Source organism: Ranitomeya imitator, chromosome 2, assembly GCF_032444005.1.
Source record: "Ranitomeya imitator isolate aRanImi1 chromosome 2, aRanImi1.pri, whole genome shotgun sequence".
Taxonomy (NCBI): Eukaryota; Metazoa; Chordata; class Amphibia; order Anura; family Dendrobatidae; genus Ranitomeya; species Ranitomeya imitator.
The window spans coordinates 494,421,313-494,441,841 of record NC_091283.1 but is presented as its reverse complement, the minus strand read 5'-3'; the positions used below and the strand labels follow the sequence as shown (position 1 = coordinate 494,441,841).

The following is a 20,529-nucleotide window of genomic DNA, read 5'->3' as shown; positions in this document are numbered from 1 at the left end:
GGGAACAATGGGCAGGACGGCCCATAACCAGGTAGTGTGTGCTCTAACTAGGCCCGGGGGTCTTATATCGGGGGCTGTCCGACCTGTGGCCTATCACACCATATCAGGGCTCACTCCCGTTCTCGGCCGGTTTGCCAATAGGTTCTGCCAAGACAAAGAGTTTGGGTTTCCTGCATAGTAGTCGGCCGCCGTTAGACCCCGCGTTTGTCCCTCTAACTGGTTAATGTCAACCGTCGCCATCTCCGTTAGTCCTGTTCGCCATTCTAGTATAAATAAAGTTCATAGAATCGACCGGTCGCCTCAGAGAAGGATCCTGGGGTTTAGCTGTCTTTTTTAGATAAAGTCTGTCCAGGTAAGTCCAGAGCGACATAGACTTCCCACCGCTCCAGAAAATACTCGTACATTGAAAGGGTTAAATGCGTGGTAAAAATCCACACCGCCGGATGGTTTATACTGTGGATTATTTGATGCACTTTATTGATGACATGTATTGGCCCAGTGTCCTGGCGGAGGAGCGCCTGCGTTCTGCCCCTTAGGTTCATAGGGGCTGTCCAGGGCTGAACCTTTGGTGAGCTAGCCGTAGTATTGGTCCTAAAGAGATCAGTGGGGTCCACCCCGCCCCCTGTACCCAACTGATCAGCCTACTGGCGGGATGGAAGCAATGCCTGAAGCACAGCAGCCGCCTACATTGTCTGCTGAGTGCTGCACTGCATCTCCCGCTCAGGTGAGTGTCAAACAAGGCGCAGTATTTGGCAGTAGCCACTAGGCTATGTATCGGGCCAGACACCACTTACATCTGTCCGGCCCAGGAGCAGACATCAGCACCCATTTTTGGTCATCAGTTGTTTAGTCCTGCGGGGCCCCAATGAGTAATTACAAGAAGGAAGGTCACCTGGTCTCTCACCCCCCAAAAAAACGTCATGATGTATGTAAGGTTATGGCCACATAACCCTCACGGCCTCCACATATGAGAAAAGCTCCTGACGTATACGTCCGTTCCATTGCAAAAGAAAAAGTATACCACGTGGTACTGGGTGTCAGTGTATGGAACAGTGTAGTGTACTGTGTTGTCCCATACACATAGTATTTGGACAGAGGTGTAAAGGACACTCAGTTGGCCCCTGACGCGCTAATAGGGCACCATAGCATACACATTGGTAACTTTTCCCTGCATGCACACTTAGGCTACTTTCACACATCAGGTTTTCGCTGTCAGGCTAAATTGAAAAAAACAAACGGATCAGGCGAATGTTGCCGCCGGATCCGTTTTTTTCCTATAGACTTGTATTAGTGCCGGATTGCGACGGATTACATTGCGTTTCGTCCGGTTTTCGCCGGATCCGGCAAATCTGTCGTTTATGGAAAAAACGTCCATAACAACGTTTTTTGTCTCCGGCGAAAAAGCTGGAAGCGCCGGATTTGGTGCTTCCGGCTGTTTGTTAGAATGGAAGCCTATGGGAGGTGGAAGGTGCCGGATCCGGAAAATGACGGATTCCGGTGCTGGATTCCAGTTTTTTAAACCGAGCATGCTCCAATTTTTTTTTTTTTTTTTAGCCAATCTAGCTATGCTAGCCGGATCCGTCGAAAAAACGGATCCGTTGCATCAGTTTTTCACAATCTGCGCCAGATCCGGTTTTCCCAACATCCGCCGGATTGTGCCTGATGCAAAAAACCTGATGTGTGAAAGTAGCCTAAGCCGACACCTTGACAATACAAGCATGACTGTGGCATCTCTTAGGCCTCTTTCACACTTGTCGTTTGGCATCCGTCGCAATCCATCATTTTGGGCAAAAAACGGATCCTGCAAATGTGCTCTCAAGATGCGTTCTTTGCCCATATACTTGTATTAGCGACGGATGGCCACACGTCGCGTCTGTCGTGCGACGGATCCGTCGTGTTTTGGCGGATCGTCGTCACAAAAAAGTTCAATGTAACTTTTTTTGTCCGTCGTGTCCGCCATTTTCTACCACGCATGTGCGGCCGAAACTCCGCCCCCTCCTCCCCAGACTTCAGAATGGGTAGCGGATGCGTCGAAAAACTGCATCCGCTGCCCACGTCGTGCACAAATTTCACAACATGCGTCGGTACGTCGGCCCGACACATTGCGATGGGCCCGTAACGATGCAAGTGTGAATGTAGCCTTACTCAGTCTCCACACACTTCTCTGTAGGGAGGTGATCGGCTATGGTGACATCTACAGATATCAGGTATCAGTAGACAGTACATTACCGCTGCTTCTTACCTCCCAATATGGAAGTGATCGATGCTGGACAACTCTTTAATGTGCATAGATACCTTAAAGGGGTTGTCTAGGACAGTTCAATAATTTAGCAGGGACTGTAGCATGCAGAGTCCTAACAGTTTGCATTGTAATCACTGTCATGATTCTACAGGACCGTTTCTACACTCTCAGCACATATTGCTTGTCCTCATATTATGTGTTTCGACATACTCGAGCAGTTTTATTTTCCGCCTTACCCATTGAGAGGTGCAGATATATACAAATCACGTATGAGCGGTCACATGATGACTGGTCATTTTGATCACTGTATGGCTATTCCCATTCTGGTAAATATTTCCTTATCTCAAGGATGTGTCATCCCTTAGATAGTTACTTGGCCCCACTCTCTTCTGCTTGGGATGTAAGCAAGGCTGGTGACATCATGTCTACAGATATCTGCTGCTCTCACACATGAGCCTGCAAATATTTGTAGATATGAAGTCACCGGCCCCTTTCTGCAGAGGATTACACCTTGTAAAGAAGACCTTTGACTGATTTTTTTTTGTAAACTTTGCCTAACGACGCTGCTCCTTTGATTCTGGGACATTTTTTTTTTCTGTGCTCCTCAGTTATGACCCCCAGAACTAAAGTTACAGGTTTTCCCTTCACCCAACTAGGTGTGGACCGTAGAACGTCTCTGTGACATTCTGTAGGTTATGCCCAATTGGTTAAGGAGAAAACTTGTAACTTTATTTTAAGGGGTCATAACTGAGGGGCACAGAAAAAAAGCTGTCCCAGAATCCAAGAGGCAGCACCATTAGGTTGAAGCTATTAAGTTTACAAAAAATCCAGCATCAGTGGAGCAGCACCAATTGGAGGAGGGACCCAATATAAATGAGAAAATCCAGTCAAAGATCTTCTTTAAATGGAATCTGTCGCTTGATTCATACTGCTCAAACTTCGGGCAGCATGAATCGTTGCTGACTGCTAGACGGCAGCCAGGTATATTTTTACTTGAAACATAAAGCCCAGTTAATCAAAGCTTTTACGTCAGACTTCTGTCTTAAAAAAGATTTTAAAAGGCACAATTTTTTTTTTTTTTTTTTGCGCAACATGAGTTTTTGCCAAAATTTTGTAACACTTGGCGCTTTCATGCCATTTTCTCCTAGCTCCAAAAAATGGGTAGAGGTGGGAGGTGACGGGCAGTGGGTTTCCTTACGAGACAAATATAGTTGCGAGTTGTGGTGAGGTGCACACCACTTCAAGCCTTGACTGATTACTTAATGACTCACGCACCTCGCACTTCATCCCCTTACCAAGACTGACTTGTAAAACTGTGGACCTGATAAATCGACCATAGTTTAAAAAGCTGGCCGATGACCATAGGAAAAGATGTGACTAATCTGGTGCAGCCCCTGCCTTCTTGTCCCTGCTCCAGGTGCTTGACAGGTCTCTCCATGTGTACATACATGGTAGACACCTGTTGATCAACTGGAGAGGTGTGAGGAGAAGCCGACTGGGAATGACGCCAAACTAGTCTCTGGCCAGAACTTCAAACTGATCACTTTAAACTCTGGCGCTGCGTCGTACCGACGCATACTGTGCAAGCGCCGCAAAACGGGGGCAGCGGATGCATTTTTCCAGCGCATCCGCTGCCCCATTGTGAGTTGTGGGGGCGGAGTTCCAGCCGCGCATGCGCGGTCGGAAATGGCGGACACAACGCAGCAAAAAAACGTTTTTTTTTGCTGCCGACGGTCCGCCACAACACGGCGCAACCGTCACACGACGGTTGCGACGTGTGGTAAAGCGTTGCAATGCGTCGCTAATGTTAGTCAATGGAGAAAAACGCATCCTGCAAGCAATTTTGCAGGATGCGTTTTTTCTCCTAAACGACGCATTGCGACGTGCAGTGCACAATGCTAATGTGAAAGTAGCCTAAGAGAGAAAAATTAAAATTGTCCGCAATTGCGTAGTCAGCTCAATTTAATTCAGTCTGTGGTTTAGGCAGCATGAATCAAGTGTTTTTCTCCCTTTAATGAGCAGTGGTGGACAGACCTCTGGGACCCTCAACAGTTCTGAAAAGAAAGTGACTTCTTTTTGGTTACTCTCTGCACACTGGCGCTCCCAGAGGAAAAACGGTAAAGGTGACCCAGCACTGAAGTGGTTTTATTCTCAGAATCATTGTCACTCCCAGAGTTCAGATCCTCCACTATCAAAATATATTTATTTTGAAACTATTTATATATTGATACCCTACACGGTGGATTTTAGTGGTTTTCAGACAGTTTTCTGAAGTAGGCTGTCAAACACCCAGCATGTCAATTTCAGTTTTGGAGGATGGCCATTGCCATGCTGTTTGCAGCAAATCCGCACCATTTCCTCAAAGAAACCCGTTTTCACTTGATCCCGAAGTCCATGTTTATGGGATTGGCAGTTTTGGATATCGCTGTATAATGTATATGGCAAACCATACACTTAGCCGAGAGACGTTGGGGTAGCAGCGTTCTGTTCAGACTCTGTTACGTCGGTGTATGGCATCACTTTTAAGTTATCATGCTTGACCAGCTGAGGCGTCTTAGCTGCCCACTATATCTGAGACTGCTTTCATGTGTGAAGCCCTTTGTGTAGTAATGTCCCTAGAACTAGTTTTTTGATGGTGTTACATACAGTTTATGTACACATCATGGAAACCACAGCTACTGAGCTCCCAAGATTAGCCAAATTTCACCTTGCATTCTGGTACTGATTTAGCACTAACACATTTAGATTAATACAAATCAGAGTTGTCCATGGGTGCAAAGAGTTAACAAAGGAAGTCCCTTATTACTAATGTGTCCAGGGCATTTAGCACTAGGTTCCCTATATCAATTCTCTATAGTAAAACTAGTTACTGGGCTGCTTGCTGCAGTTTTCATAAAATCACTGTTTTATCAGCTGCAGATCTAACAGTCTTCTGAATGCTGAGCTCTGTATAACTCCGCTCACACCACTGATTGGCAGCTTTCTGTGTGCACTGCATAGGCAGAAAGCTGTCAGTCAGTGCTGGGGCTGAGTTATACAGCGCTTATGAATATGGAGGGCTACATCACTAGGCCTTTAATTATCTCTAGCCGATGAAACTGATTTGATCAAAACTACAGCAAGCAGCCCAATAAGTTACAGAAGGCTGGAATCTGTGTCTCTGTGTCTACATCAGCGGTGCACATCCTTTCTTACCTTGAGAGCCACATTCAACTCTGCTAGATGGTCACAAGCCACGTTCAGCAGTACCGCTCCCACTTACACCACAGTGACCCCGAGAGCACCACATTTCCAATGTAATGACACCCCCACAGAAAGCACACCGAAACCTTGTGCTCCCTTCCTTATAGGCAGTATTCTTGCATCCAGAGGTTCCCACTTTACAGCCTTTGGGTATTCTTGCACCATGCACACTCACCACTGTTATCACACCCAGCTGCAAGTAAACCTCTAAGGCTACCTGCCCACGATCAAGAACAGTAGCGTTTTGGACTCTGCATCTTTTCGCTGCATCCAAAACGCTACTGTTCCTGATTGTGGGCACGTAGCCTAACTGGATGTATCCTATTCCGCTCTCCACCAATATACGCACATACCAGATCTTCTCTCCTGTGCTGGACTACTCACAAAAGTCACCATCTGAGGACCTTTCCTTCATAGTTGTGTGCTAAGCCTGGTGCTAACTGACCAAGGTGTCAGGCTGCCACGGATTGGTATATTTGCCAAAATATACATTACGTAGACACTCATTCATTTTATGGATCACCGTGTAACTATGTTTAGGGGAAGGGATTATCTGCTGGGTCTTTCTACCTGCAGATCTGCTAGTCATCAGGAGAGGTTAATTGGGTTATGGAAACTGCATTAATTGGGGGGTCCCAGCAATCAGACCATTTCACTCTAACTTACTAGATGAGTGATAAATGGATATCCATTTATCCACCGAGGGCATGGTAAATTATTGAGATTGAATAAGGTTTCACACATCCATGTTTCCCAGTCAAAATACAGGTGGCAATAAATGGACCGGTCTGGGGGTCTCCTGTCAAGACCTCTGCTGCCTTACATGTGCCTTACATAAAGCTGTCTCGTTTGGGTAAGGAGACCCCCTGGCCGGTCGACATAATGTGTGACACCCACCACAGCGAGCAAGTTATAAAATGGGTGGTCACATCTTCGAAATTATATTGATATGCTGTGCACGTCTGCCACCTTTGAACTCACACTTCTCTCCAGAACTGTGGTCCTCTGACTGTTCGGTCCTGGTTTCTGGGGTGGCGTTTGAGTGTCTGAGTCAGCAGGAGAATAACCCGATTCGTAGAAGAGTTAGCTGACCTGATTCTGGGACTACTATAGAGAAATGGATTGAGAGAGACGCATATACCTCTGTTTTCCTCTTGGATGTGTTGGCAACTCCACCACGTAGATTACGGTCCAGCACCCACAGATGGCACGAACATTTATTGTATATCTGGGAGGGCTACTTCAAATGTCCAATATTGAAATGCCTTAAAGAAATAGTTTCACCGCCTGATTGCTGAAATGATGGTTAGAGGCAATCACAGCTTTTGCCTTGTTTTATGAAACCACTGATTGTCGGTTTGTACAATTGTTATGCCTATACACTCCTCTTCTCCAATAAGGATGAATGCTTTCCCATAGTCCGTTTCATAAGAGTGAATGGATCGTTGCAGTGGAGGCTTTTTTCACTAAAGGTACCTTCACACATAACGATTTCATTAACGATATCGTTGCAACGTCACGCTTTTTGTGACATAGCAACGATCCCGCTAACGATCTCGTTATGTGTGACAGCGACCAACGATCAGGCCCCTGCTGGGAGGTCGTTGGGGAATGATCAGGACCTTTTTTTGGTCGCTGATCACCCGCTGTCATCGCTGGATCGGCGTGTGTGACGCCGATCCAGCGATATGTTCACTTGTAACCAGAGTTAATATCGGGTTACTAAGCGCAGGGCCGCGCTTAGTAACCCGATATTTACCCTGGTTACCATTGTAAAACTAAAAAAAAAAAAAAACCAGTACATACTCACATTTCGATGTCTGTCACGTCCTCCGCCGTCAGCTTCCCTGCACTGACTGTCAGTGCCGGCCGTAAAGCAGAGCACAGCGGTGACGTCACCGCTGTGCTCTGCTTTACAGCTAGCGCTGACACAGTCAGTGCAGGGAAGCTGACGGCGGGGGACGTGACAGACATTGGAATGTGAGTATGTACTGTTTTTTTTTTTTTTTTAACTTTTACAATGGTAACCAGGGTAAATATCGGGTTACTAAGCGCAGCCCTGCACTTAGTAACCCGATGTTTACCCTGGTTACCCGGGGACTTCGGCATCGTTGAAGAGATCGTTGGTCGCTGGAGAGAGCTGTCTGTGTGACAGCTCCCCAGCGACCACACAACAACTTGCCAACGATCACGGCCAGGTTGTATCGCTGGTCGTGATCGTTGGTAAGTCGTTTAGTGTAACGGTACCTTATTTAGGCTCTATTTACACCAACTTCATTGTTTACATCAGGCGTGGGGAATCTATTCTCTGCCAAGGGCCATTAGTATATTCATACAATCCTTCAGGGGTCGCACAAACTCCGCCCACAAAGTACATCCTGACTCTTGCACTGGTGTCGGGACGTAATCTTTCATTGCATGCCCTTCAGTGTTCAGTAGTAAACATTGCACGAGCAAGAAGAAATTAAAGGACTGGCGGCCGTCAAAATACAGCTGCCAACCCAAGCACTGCAGTCCCCTGGAATCTGCTCGTGGGCCAGATAAATGGTCATGGAGGTTCCCCACCCCTGGTTATGTCATGAAATTGTATCCCCACATGCTGTCAGGTTACTGTCAGCGTGTATGGGCCAGGAGTGCCTGTATGCCAGGTAGCATAGACCTCTTTGTTGGAGGCTGCTATTACATTCTGGTCTGTGTGTAAGTGATCACACTCCTCCTTCCTTTCTGTTTTTGGCACATTTCTGTAGCTTCATTTTAGCGTTTATAGAAGGCCAAGTTCAGATGACCGCATGGTGAAATGTGCCAGTCACGTCTGCAAATATTGGACGTGACTGGCTCAGTGTGCTCGTCCGCATTGCATATAGGTTGCGCAGTTGCCTTTACATTGCATGTATTATTCTGCCCCATAAAATATGCTCCAATCTTTTTTCCACATAGACTGTTGCTCTGCATGGAAAATTACCCATGTTCACTGGCTATAGTGGATCTGTGTGCTTTCCTCACATAGAAAACAGTCTGAACGTGCCCCTTTGGTTGTAAGAGCCGCTCCTCCACAATTCAACTGAATATTATTAGGTCTCCGTAGGATCTTCATAGGGTATATCAGGGACCGATGATTGATGCTATAATACTTCCACAGTGTGTCCGTAAAGTCATGGTGCACTTTTGACCGGTCACAGGATCTATTTATAGCTTACATTTTGGCGCCCTTTCTATGGCCCAAACATATCAGACCTGTTCATGAGGAGAGATAAGAACCAATCAAACACAAACTCATTTAAGCTGTTGCTGAGCCCCCAGTCAGATTAACCCCTGATAAACTGAACTGATTAATACACTGCCAGGTCTGTGACATCATGCAACCACACGCTTATGCCAGGTGTGTGGTTTTCCTTGCCAGTGGAGATGTGGACGGTGCAGAAGAAAGTTCAGTGTGTTCTGTGGCTCGCTAAATTCGAATCTGTGACTAAAGTGCTACGTGAATATCTGCGTGTTTATAACGAAGCGCCACCACATAGGAATAACATTACTCGGTGGGATAAGCAGTTGAAGGAAACTGGCAGTTTGGTGTGTGGCAAGAACTTCACTATCGTTTTGATGTGCGTAGCCCACATTGAACTGCACTGAATAGGTATGAAACTGGGAGAGGTTTTCTTTTATATGGAGCAGATTTCACATTTCTGTTTTTGTTGCTTTCCAGTGACTGGTCAAAAGTGCACCCTGACTTTACGGACACACTGTATATATAGTAGATCTTGTATGCAATCGCCTTGGCATTTTCTTATCAGCCACGTCCCACATGTACCATGTCCTTCAAGACCCCCACCAATCTAGACTTGTGACGTGTTTTTCACTGTTCAGTTATACTTTGAAGGGTTTGTCCAGGATTAGAAAAAAATGTCTTCTAAAAATAGCGCCACACCTGTCCACTGGTTGTGTCTGGTATTGCAGCTCACCTCCATGGGTGTTAATGTGGCTTAACCACAGTGCTCCATGCTATCTGTTGATGAATATAGCATTGGTCTTACCTATTTATTTGGTTGCCACCAGCTTCAGGAGCTCTATGAAAGACAAATTGATAAGGGGTGCTACTGAATGTGCTAGGTGCATTTGTACCAGAATTTCCATGTGGGTTGGGGTTGACTCCCTAAGTGTGGCACATGCATGTCCCATAGACATGAACAAGCAGATGTCTCACTGCGGATGCCTGATGGTTAGATATTGCTCATCTTTGAGCTGTGGATGCTATTACTTGTTATAAACATGGATCTGGACCTGTGGCACAGAGGTTGTCCACACGTTTTATGGGTAATATATGGCTGTTACACCTCTCAGTAGTAGTGACGCTCATGTGAGGACCTGTATTCCACTACGTTCACATAAGACAAGTGTTGTCATACTCTTTTGCCAATGCTCATTAGTGTACTCCATTTTGTGTGGTGGATCTGCATATGTGAGATTGGTCACCTCTGACATGGCGGCAGCCATTTTGTGAGATAAACCAATATTCATGAGGCTGCAGCTCAGACATTCATTAGGGATGGGTGACACCCACTAAGGCTTTCTTCACCTCTTCAGTTTTGGTAGCAGATGCCTTCTCATTGTTGGCCTTTCTTAAAGGTATTAGGCCATTGAAGTGGACTATTGTTCCTGTGTGGGTAATTTCTGCCTTAAATGGACTTTCCATGGCAGAGAGCAGTGTCCTTTTATACTAGAGGGCAAAATCATTTTTACCTCCTATGCAAATATTCTCTTCAGTGCTCCAGACCTGTGTTTCCCAAACTCCAGTCCTCACGGACCCAAACAGGTCATGTTTTCAGGATTTCCTTAGTATTGCACAGGTGATGGAAGTATCAGGAGTTCTCCTACTTGTGCAGCACTATGGAAATCCTGAAAACATGACCTGTAGGGGTCTGTGAGGATTGGAGTTTGGGAAATACTGCGACCCTCCCTCCATGTTACTGCACAGAGATGTATATTCTCTGTGCAGGTGATTGAATGGGTCACCATTGCCGCCGTGTACGACTATTATGTGACTTGTACACCTCTCACACCTCAGGTCTTGTCCCTGTTAGCTACAGCTTTCAGGGACGTATCCATGCAGGTTGCATGCTGAAATCCCCGGGGCAGAAAATGTCACCACTTGGTGTGGATACTGCTTGACGTAAACGTGGATTGTCTCCATGGAGTGGGCTTAGTACACCCTCATACTGTAAATCCACAATAGAAAATCAAGGGGAAGAATTTCTGCCCAGATTCTGTGAAGACATTCCTCTAACTTATCGATGGATGTGCCACTGAGGTACAGAAACTGAATTTTGAGAGTTTGCTTATCATTCTTTTTCACACACCGCTTCTGAAGGAAAAATTGAGCTTCTGCCACAGCCTGGTTGTGGATCTGCGTGCTGAGCACCCTGCTTTATGCAGCTCATCCACATCTTGCTAAGCTGTTTTATTTCTTGGGGGAATCTGCAATAAAACAGTTTTCAGAGAAATCTCTTTTCATATAAACAGCAACCCATATTTGTCATGCGAGGGAACGCAAGGCGTTTTGTGGGTGTTTGTCACAAAGGTTTTGATGGAAAAATGCCCCGAAATCCACTTGGAGCTAAAAATTGTGTGGACGAGGAGCTTTGCTGTGTGTATAGCAGACATACACATATTCCTAGATGCCGTGTGCACCCATGCGTTGGACACCAAAAATATGTAGCTAAAGCCAGGTGACTAAGTTACCCCATAGATGTGACTGGCGTCTAGTGGATGAAAAGTCCCTTCATTTCTAGTGTTCTAGGTTCATACTCTGTTTTCTTGTTGTGTCTCGTTTTCTTTTATCTTCATCTGTAGAATGGTCAGCCGCTGCTCTGGTATAAATAACGCAGAAGAATTTGCTCACATTGTGGTGGGACACACAAATGCCAATGGCAGGTGTGACGACATCTGAGGCTTTGGGAGCCATTGAATGGCGCAGAGATAAATCTTTCCATGGAGACGTCCTCTCTTGAGGCTTCAGCAAGTGAAACAAAGATTTCAATGGCCACCTCCAGCCTGCCCATTGTGACTGTCCCAAAGCTTTGTTTAGTCAATAAATCCCTTTTTCAGTCAGATTTTCGCCAGTCTGCAGCCTCCCACTGTGCTCCTTGTAGAGATGGATGGAGGCCCAAAATGTCTGTGTGCCCAAAAAACACATTCAGTGACTGACGGTGTAGGAGAAAGCTCCTTTACATTGGTCACTACAGTGAGGAGGCTAAATATTCCCTATGGCACCGTCTGAAGGTGCTTACGGCACAGGGTTTTGGGTCAATAGTCGACCGTGCTTCCTTTGGGAATACATCTTTTAAATTTATTTTTTTTATTTTTTTTTTTTGCTTTAAAATAGATTTTTTCACAAACAGCCTTGTGCAAGGTGATGTCTGGTATCCACAGATCCTGAACACTGGGATTCCAACATCCCGTGTGAAAATGATGCAGTAGTTAGTGTGCTCCTGCACCACACCATCCACTTCTATGAGACTGAGAAAATCATTCCCATAGGCAGTGGATGGTGTGGAGGCCATGCATGTACACTGTTCTGATCAGTCCTTGAGGTTTCTTGTTAACTCTGCACATTTCATAGGACGAGTGACTTGGGGCAAAAATGTGTTTCAGGAAAATCCCTGTGAAGTGGAAATTTTAACTTTGTTCATTTCCTTTATCAAGAGGCGAGTGTACGGTGATATCACATCCACAGACACCTACTGCTTGTGCACAAGTTGGCAGATAGCGAACCCCTGCTTAAGTCACCAGAAAACAGATGCACGTGAGCTGCAGATATCTGTGAATGTGGCGTTACCAGCCCCTCTCCCTTCTGGGCAATGAAGTGTATCTGTCTGGTCAGTGCTGTGAAGTCGGTATATAATGGACCAACTCCTAAAATATATGATAAATTGGGTACAGTACTTTAATGCAGAATTTGGAAAAATTATCAAATGTACTATTAATGTCTGTTCTGTTCCTCCTCCATGGATCCAGGCTTTTAGTTGGGATGAATCTGTGCCGCACTTTATGTACATGCTCAGTAGTGAAGCTCCTCCTACAGTGCTGTGGAGTCGGAATCTGAGCCATGTAGTCAGGGAAATCGAGAAGTCGGAGGTTTGGCTTACCGACTCCACAGCCCTGCTTTTGGTTACTTGTGTATGGCTGCGTGCACCGCACAAGGCATTGCATGCTACATATCTATACCATCAAGAATACAGCATGCTGTGAAAGCTTCCATGAAATCGGAGGAGTGAAAATATTCCTTAAAAAGTGACCCCATATCCTAACCTTAATCGTACCCATATCTTCTCACAGCTTTTTATAAGAACTGAAAAAAATGGCTGCGATCCAAAACTTGCAAGTCCATCCATGAAGAAGACAAGGCGTCCAAGCTCAGAAGTTCAGGAAGCAAAATCCAAGCGCAGGCGGAGTGACTCCTCTAAAGTAAGAGCCTTCATGTGCTCACGTGGGCTTCACTAACTTCTGCCACATTGTTCATCCCGAGTCTGGTGATGCAGGAGTGCTGGCTCCCAGGTGAAGTAAACGATGGACTGGTACCACCGGCTGGCGCCATCCCTCCTGCATTATTCTAGACCTCCCCTTATTGAGACCCTGAAGCTGAGGTGCTGGTTGGGGGGGGGGGGGGCTCTTGTTGAATGGAGATAGAAAGGAACTTTTTGCTTTGTCTCTAGCTTATCAGTAAATAACCCGCTTTTATGTAAGCATAGTTTAACACTGTTTTTTAAACAGGCCATAAATTGCGGCATTAACAGGGTATGGTGGCTTTTGCTCCGTATGCTATTTTGGATCTGTCTATTTGCTTGAAGTCTAGGCCCTGACCTCATCTGAACTTCTACCTTCTATATCTTTGCTTCCTGTCTGGCGGAGTATGCTGACGGCGGGAGGGAGGGGAGCAGTCATTGACTGATGGCTTCTTTCTCTCCTTACTACACATGCTCATTCAGCTAAGCAACACGGGGCATGACATAGTTACAGCTACAGGAAAGTAAAGCTGATTGCCAGCGGAGAATGCCTATGTGCTGCCACGGTGTAAGTGCAGCTGCACAGTGACGTTTTATTTGCTTTGCCCATTGCAATCTCCCCTATATGCAGCACATAGATCTGGCCTCCTATGTTTGGGGTAGGATATTGCCGTCTCCCAGGCCACCAAATACCGTCCTTCTTTTGAAGTTTTTGTAGATACTTTGACAATCTTACAACTAGTCGGAATCTTGGTTCTCTATTTTGGACAAATAATTATGGACTTCTAAACACTTCCTAGTTATAATTACTATGTTCAGATATTTTTTTTTTCTTTTTTTTTCTTCCCTGAAATGCATGAATACATTTTCAGCTGCAGGCTAAAGAGTAGTTGTACGCTACCTAGACGAAAAACCCTCAATGACTGAGCCACACTTGACCAATAATGACCAAGTCAAACTTTACAATTCCGACCAGTGTCGCTTTGAGGTTGTAACTCTGGAATGCTTCAACGGATCTGTGATTCTGAGAATTTTTTTTTTCATGACATATTGTACTTCATGTAGTGGTACAATTTATCCGATATAACTTAAGTTTATTTGTGGGGGAAAAACGGAAATTTTACGAAAATGTAGCAATTTTCAAACTTTGAATTCTTACGCCCTTTAAATCAGAGACATATGTCACGCAAAATAGTTAAGAAATAACATTTCCCACATGTCTACTTTACATCAGCGCAATTTTTTTTAAACTACATTTTTTTTGTTTTGTTAAAAAGTTATAGGGGTTAAAATTTGACGAGCAATTTTTCATTTTTCCAACAAAATTTACAAAACCATTTGTTTTTAGGGACCACCTCACACTTGAAGTGACTTTGAGGGGCCTATATGATAGAAAATATCCAAACGTGACACCATTCTAAAAACTTCACCACTTAGGCTACGTTCACATTTGCGTTGTTGGGCGCAGTGTCGTCGACACAACGCATGTCAAACGCATACACAACGCAGCGTTTTTTGACTCATGCGTTGTGCTATACAATTGAATATCCAAAACGCCCCCCAAAAAATACATTTAGTCAAAAGGCGCATGCGTCAAAAAACACGGCTTAACACAGGCACCTGCGCCCTACGCGTTTTTCATAGACACTAATGTGTTGGGTTTTTTTTTGGCGCATTTACGATGCAGGTGCGTTGCATGCGTTTTTCTTGGGAAATGTGACGCATCAAAACTGCAACCTGTAGCGTCGTCCGCGCCCTGTCTGGTGCGCAAAAAAACGCATGCGTCATACAACACATACCTGCGCATGTCCATGCGCCCCCCCCCCCCCCCCATATTAAATATAGGGGCGCATGACGCATGCGTCGGTATCCGTCGACGACGCTGCGCCCAAAGACGCAAATGTGAACGTAGCCTTAAGGTGCTCAAAAACACATTCAAGAAGCTTATTAACCCTTCAGGTGCTTCACAGAATGTTTTTGAATGTGGGGAAAAAAATGACCGTTTTAACTTTTTTTTTTTTTTTTTTTTTTCACAAAACAATTAATTTAGACAAAATTTTTGTTTTCACAAGGGTACCAGGAAAAAAATCGACCCCAAAATTTGCTGTGCAATTTTTACTGAACATGCCAATACCCCATATGTGGGGGAAGCCCACTGTTAGGGCACACAGAAGGGAAGGTGCGCCATTTCCCTTTTTGAATGCAAAATTTGCTGGAGCAAACCTGAACCCAATCGAGATGGTTTGGGTGAGCTGGACCGCAGAGTGAAGGCAAAAGGGCCAACAAGTGCTAAGCATCTCTGGGAACTCCCTCAAGATTGTTGGAAGACCATTCCCGGTGACTATCTCTTGAAACTCATCAAGAGAATGCCAAGAGTATCCAAAGCAGTCAGCAAAGCAAAAGGTGGCTACTTTGAAGAACCTAGAATATAAGACATGTTTTCAGTTGTTTCACAGTTTTTCGTTAACTACTTAATTCCACATGTTTTAAAGGGAACCTGTCACCCCTCAAAATCAATAGAGGTAAGCTCACCGTCATCAGGGGCTTATCTACAGCATTCTGTAATGCTGTAGATAAGCCGCCGATGTTACGGTACCGTCACATTTAGCGACGCTGCAGCGATCTAGACAACGATCCCGATCGCTGCAGCGTCACTGTGTGGTCGCTGTAGAGCTGTCACACAGACAGCTCTCCAGCGACCAACGATGCCGATCCCCTGGTAACCAGGGTAAACATCGGGTTACTAAGCGCAGGGCCGCGCTTAGTAACCCGATGTTTACCCTGGTTACCAGCGTAAACGTAAAAAAAAAAAAACACTACATACTTACATTCTGGTGTCTGTCCTCCGGCGCTGTGCTTTCCTGCACTGTCAGCGCCGGCCAGCCGTAAAGCAGAGCGGTGACGTCACCGCTCTGCTTTCCGGCCGCTGCGCTCACAGCCAGTGCAGGAAAGCACAGCGCGGAGGACAGACACCGGAATGTACCGTATCTTTCGGACTATAAGACGCACCAGACCATAAGACGCACCCCAAATTTGGGGTGAAAATTGCAGAAAAAAAGATTTTTTTATAAGATGGGGGTCCGTCTTATTGTCCGAATTTACAGTATCTTACCTGAGGGCTGGCGGTGGCAGAGCAGGGTCACAGGAGGCAAGGTGTCGGCAGAGGTGGGGTGATGCTGTGATGAGGAGGTGCTGTGATGAGGAGGTGCTGTGAGAGGTATGGCGTGAGAGGGGTCCCAGGCTTACCGTGCAGGCTTACCGTGGTGGCAGAGGTGCGGTGGCAGAGGTGCAGCGGCAGAGGAGGCGCAGTAAGCGGGGTCCCTTTCCCCGGTATGGTGATGCAGCAGCCCGGTAAGCAGCAGAGCCGGGTGAATCCTGTTTTCGGTGGGGGCGGCCATCTTCCTGAGGCCGCGCGTGTGCAGATGAAGCGCTCTGCTTCCCGGGGCTTCAGGAAAATGGCCGCGGAGGCCGCGCGTGCGCAGATGGAGATCGCGGCGGCCATTTTCCTGAAGCCTCGGGAAGCAGAGCGCTCCATCTGCGCACGCGCGGCCTCAGGAAAATGGCCGCCACCACCGATAACAACAGGATTCACCCGGCTCTGCTGCATACCGGGCTGCTGCATCACCTCACCGGAGAAAGGGACCCCGCTTACTGCGCCTCCTCTGCCACCGCACTTCTGCCGCTGCACCTCTGCCACCGCCCCTCTGCCGCCACGGTAAGCCTGCATTGCGACTATTAGACGCACCCCCCATTTCCCCCCCTTTTTTTGGGGGGGGAAAAAGTGCGTCTTGTAGTCCGAAAAATACGGTAAGTATGTAGTGTTTGGTTTTTTTTACGTTTACGCTGGTAACCAGTGTAAACATCGGGTTACTAAGCGCGGCCCTGCGCTTAGTAACCCGATGTTTACCCTGGTTACCAGTGAAGACATCGCTGAATCAGCGTCGCACACACCGATTCAGCGATGTCTGTGGGAGTCCAGCGACGAAATAAAGTTCTGGACTTTCTGCTCTGACCAACGATGTCACAGCAGGATCCTGATCGCTGCTGCCTGTCAAACTGAACGATATCGCTATCCAGGACGCTGTAACGTCACGGATCGCTAGCGATATCGTTCAGTGTGACGGTACCTTTACCTGAAAGAGGAGAAAAAGAGGTTAGATTATACTCACCCAGGGGCGGTCCAGCTGCGGTCTGGTCAAATAGGCATCTCAGGTCCAAACTCTTGGTCTGTACTGTATGTCACACAAAATACTTAATAAATAACATTTCCCACATGTCTACGTTACATCAGCACAATTTTGGAACCAACATTTTTTTTTTGTTAGGGAGTTATAAGGGGTAAAAGTTGACCAGCAATTTCTCATTTTTACACCACCATTTGTTTTTAGGGACCACATCAAATTTGAAGTCCCTTTGAGGGCTCTATATGATAGAAAATAACCAAGTGTGACACCATTCTAAAAACTGCACCCCTCAAGGTGCTCAAAACCACATTCAAGAAGTTTATTAACCCTTCAGGTGTTTCACAAGAATTTTTTAAATGTTTTTTTTAAAAAAAAAAAGAGGAACATTTAACTTTTTTCAAAATTTTTTTACTTCAGCTCCAATTTGTTTTATTTTACCAAGGTTAACAGGAGAAATTGGACCCCAAAAGTTGTTGTACAATTTGTCCTGAGTACGCTGATACCCCATATGTGGAGGTAAACCACTGTTTGAGCGCATGGCAGAGCTCGGAATTGAAGGAGCGCCATTTGACTTTTCAATGCAAAATTGACTGGAATTGAGATCGGACACCATGTCGCGTTTGGCGCGTCCCTGATGTGCCTAAACAGTGGAGTACCCATTTTGGAAACCACACCCTCAATTATTTTATTCAGGGGTATAGTGAGCGTTTTGAACCCACAGGTACAACACAGAATTTTATAAAACTAGGTCATCGTATTGAATTCTTCGTCATTAGTGTTGAGCACAAGTGCTCGCTACACCAGTTTGACGGAGGTACCAGGAGGTTTCGGGGGTTATCATTTCAAAGCCAGCAAACTTTTTCTATGATCGCTGTTATTCAGTGAATAACGGCGATCACTTGATCGTACACCGGACATCTATGCAGTTTGTGATGTTGACATTGGTTTTGAGTGAGCCCTGCCACCAATTGCGCTGTCAATTCCACTTGTTTGAGGTTCGTCCACAAGTTGTGTTCTCAGCCCCTTTACCATATATCACATGCTGTTTGCTCGTTTTTAGGGCCATTAAGGAAAAGTTCACTGATTTAGATGGCAACCATTTAGGAAGCTACTTTTCTTCCAAAGTCCCCCCAAAGTAGGTGTTATGAGATCTATACTACTGTTCCTTTGCACCATTTTTCTTATATCCTTCTCATACTAATATTCTCTTACCTTGCCCCATTTTGAACTTTAGGTTTCCTGCTTTACCGCAATCAGTTTTGTGCGCTCAGCCCCATGATGCATCAGCAATGAATCACATGGGCAGCTAGAGGAAGTGCCATCTTTACTTGTTGGAAGTATGGTGTGATTATTATGCCCACTTGATTTTAATCAATACATCTTGGGATAATAATTTCCACAATTGGATGTTTCATAAAATGTTCCTGTGCTGAGATAATCTTATAAATGCGCCCCTGCTGTGTACTGTGTAATGGCCGTGTCTGACCGTACGGGAACATGGTCTGATCATACCACAGCTCCTGGGCAGGGGAGGAAGCAAAAGAGTATATAGACAGGACAGCACGGGATCACAGCTGATCCTTTTTGTGAGAGATAAAGCATATCCCTGCCTGTTTTTTGAAAAATGTTTTACCTCAAAGAAAAAATAACTTGTAATTCCATGCATTAATGTCTGTAAAATGTTTTCTTCTTACCCTTACCATGACCAGGAGCTGTGGTATGATCAGACCATGTTCCTGTACGGTCAGACACAGCCATTACACAGCACACAGCAGGGGCAACATTTATATCTCGGCACAGGAACATTTTTTTTTTTTTTTTTAAACATATCCAATTTTGGAACTTATTATTCCAACATCTATTGATTAAAATGAACTTTGTTCATGGGAAACCTATTTAAGCCAAAAGATCATACATAATTTGTTGAGCCTAAACTGAGAACTCCTTTGTGTGGCCAGAGCTGTCTAGTCATCATCAGTTCAAACAAGTGTCTGGTTGGCACACGTATCTAGGAAACTGATGCCCTTTAATAGTGGAGGTCCCTCCAAAGAGTAGTGGAAAACACCATAGCTCTTACTTTTTAATATTTTAATAGTTTTATTGCTAAATCAGCAAATTAAAACAAAAAGGATGGCCAGCGTTTTGGTCTGACACATGCCTTGATCACAGGCTATGACAAACATTCAGCCCCAATGTCAACTATGAACCATTAGACATTGGGCATGATCACGGACAGAGCGAAATGTTGGCTGTCGTTTTTGTTTCCATATGCTGCCTTGCCAGTTAAAAAAAAATATTTGCATACTAAAGTGAGTGTTGTGGTATTTTGTACTATAGTCATCATCAGAGTAACTATGATAAGAGTTGTTTCTTCCCCCCCCCCCCCCCCCCCCCCACCTAGTCTTAGTCATTTTATCATATAAGACGACTACAATTGAGGGGGGGAAAGCATGTCACCAAAGTTGTGATTTTTATTTTAATTTTTTTTATACTGGCACTATGTATTTTTTTATCTGAACATCCCTTTTAATAATTTACAAATTATCAGCCAGTAGTGCTACTCATTATGGCTCATTCTGACATCCAGTTTTCCAGTGACATCCAGTTTGAGTGCTGTCCGTGTTTTTCACCGCTACTGTAGCATTCGTACCGGTGATAGTCTTTGGGGCAATTCACATGTCTGTGGAAACATATCTGAGGGTCGGATCAAAATCTGTAATGCAAGTAAATGGGTCTGTTAAACATTGGACTGCACTTGGATGACATCAGAGTGTGGTCTGATTTTCAGACTGTCAGAATGGAAAAGGTGGAGAAAGTCTGATCACGTACATGTAAAAATCAGACATGTGAATAAACCCCTAAGGGGCTGCCTGCTTGCTTCACTGCTCACATATCTGCTGCTCTGTCAATATTTATACCTGCTGATGTGTGTATCCAAGGAGCATGGAGCGCCGCCTCGTGAGGTCCAATATAGTTTGTTTTCTGGTTATTCCCAAACCATCAAGGTCGTCTTACTGACGCTGCTGACTATGCAGCGATCCACAGCAACACGATAGATCTCGATTTGTTTCATAGGTGCCCATATACTGCTAATATTTGTTTTACTCTACAAAGAAAAAACATCCTCAGTAAAGTCCTTGAGTTGTATATTGTAAAGTTAAAAATTATCTTCCTTGGCAGTGTCACTCAGCCTTCAGACCTTTTGAAGGGAACCTGCCCTCAGAGTTTTAGTTCTGCTTGTGGATAATTTTGCACATTCTTCTCAAAAATCGGTACTTTTACTAGGCCGAGAAAAGTGAAATTCTAGCACGGGCCTTGCGAATAGTCATGTGGACAGTGTTACAATGATGACTAGTCACGGCTA

General features: G+C 45.3%; 1 protein-coding gene across 2 annotated transcripts in view; it reads left to right on the top strand.

Moving 5' to 3' along the window:
• The window catches only part of ZNF281 (zinc finger protein 281), a 37,804-nt gene that overhangs the window by 1,652 nt on the left and 15,623 nt on the right, over positions 1 to 20,529 (top strand). Inside the window, exon 2 of one of the 2 annotated variants that reach the window (XM_069751516.1) lies at positions 12,815 to 12,943. The exons of the other annotated variant lie outside the window; for it this stretch is intronic. Coding sequence (XP_069607617.1) covers positions 12,815 to 12,943 — 129 coding nt within the window. The remainder of the gene's footprint in view (positions 1 to 12,814; positions 12,944 to 20,529) is intronic. 2 annotated transcript variants of the gene reach the window in all.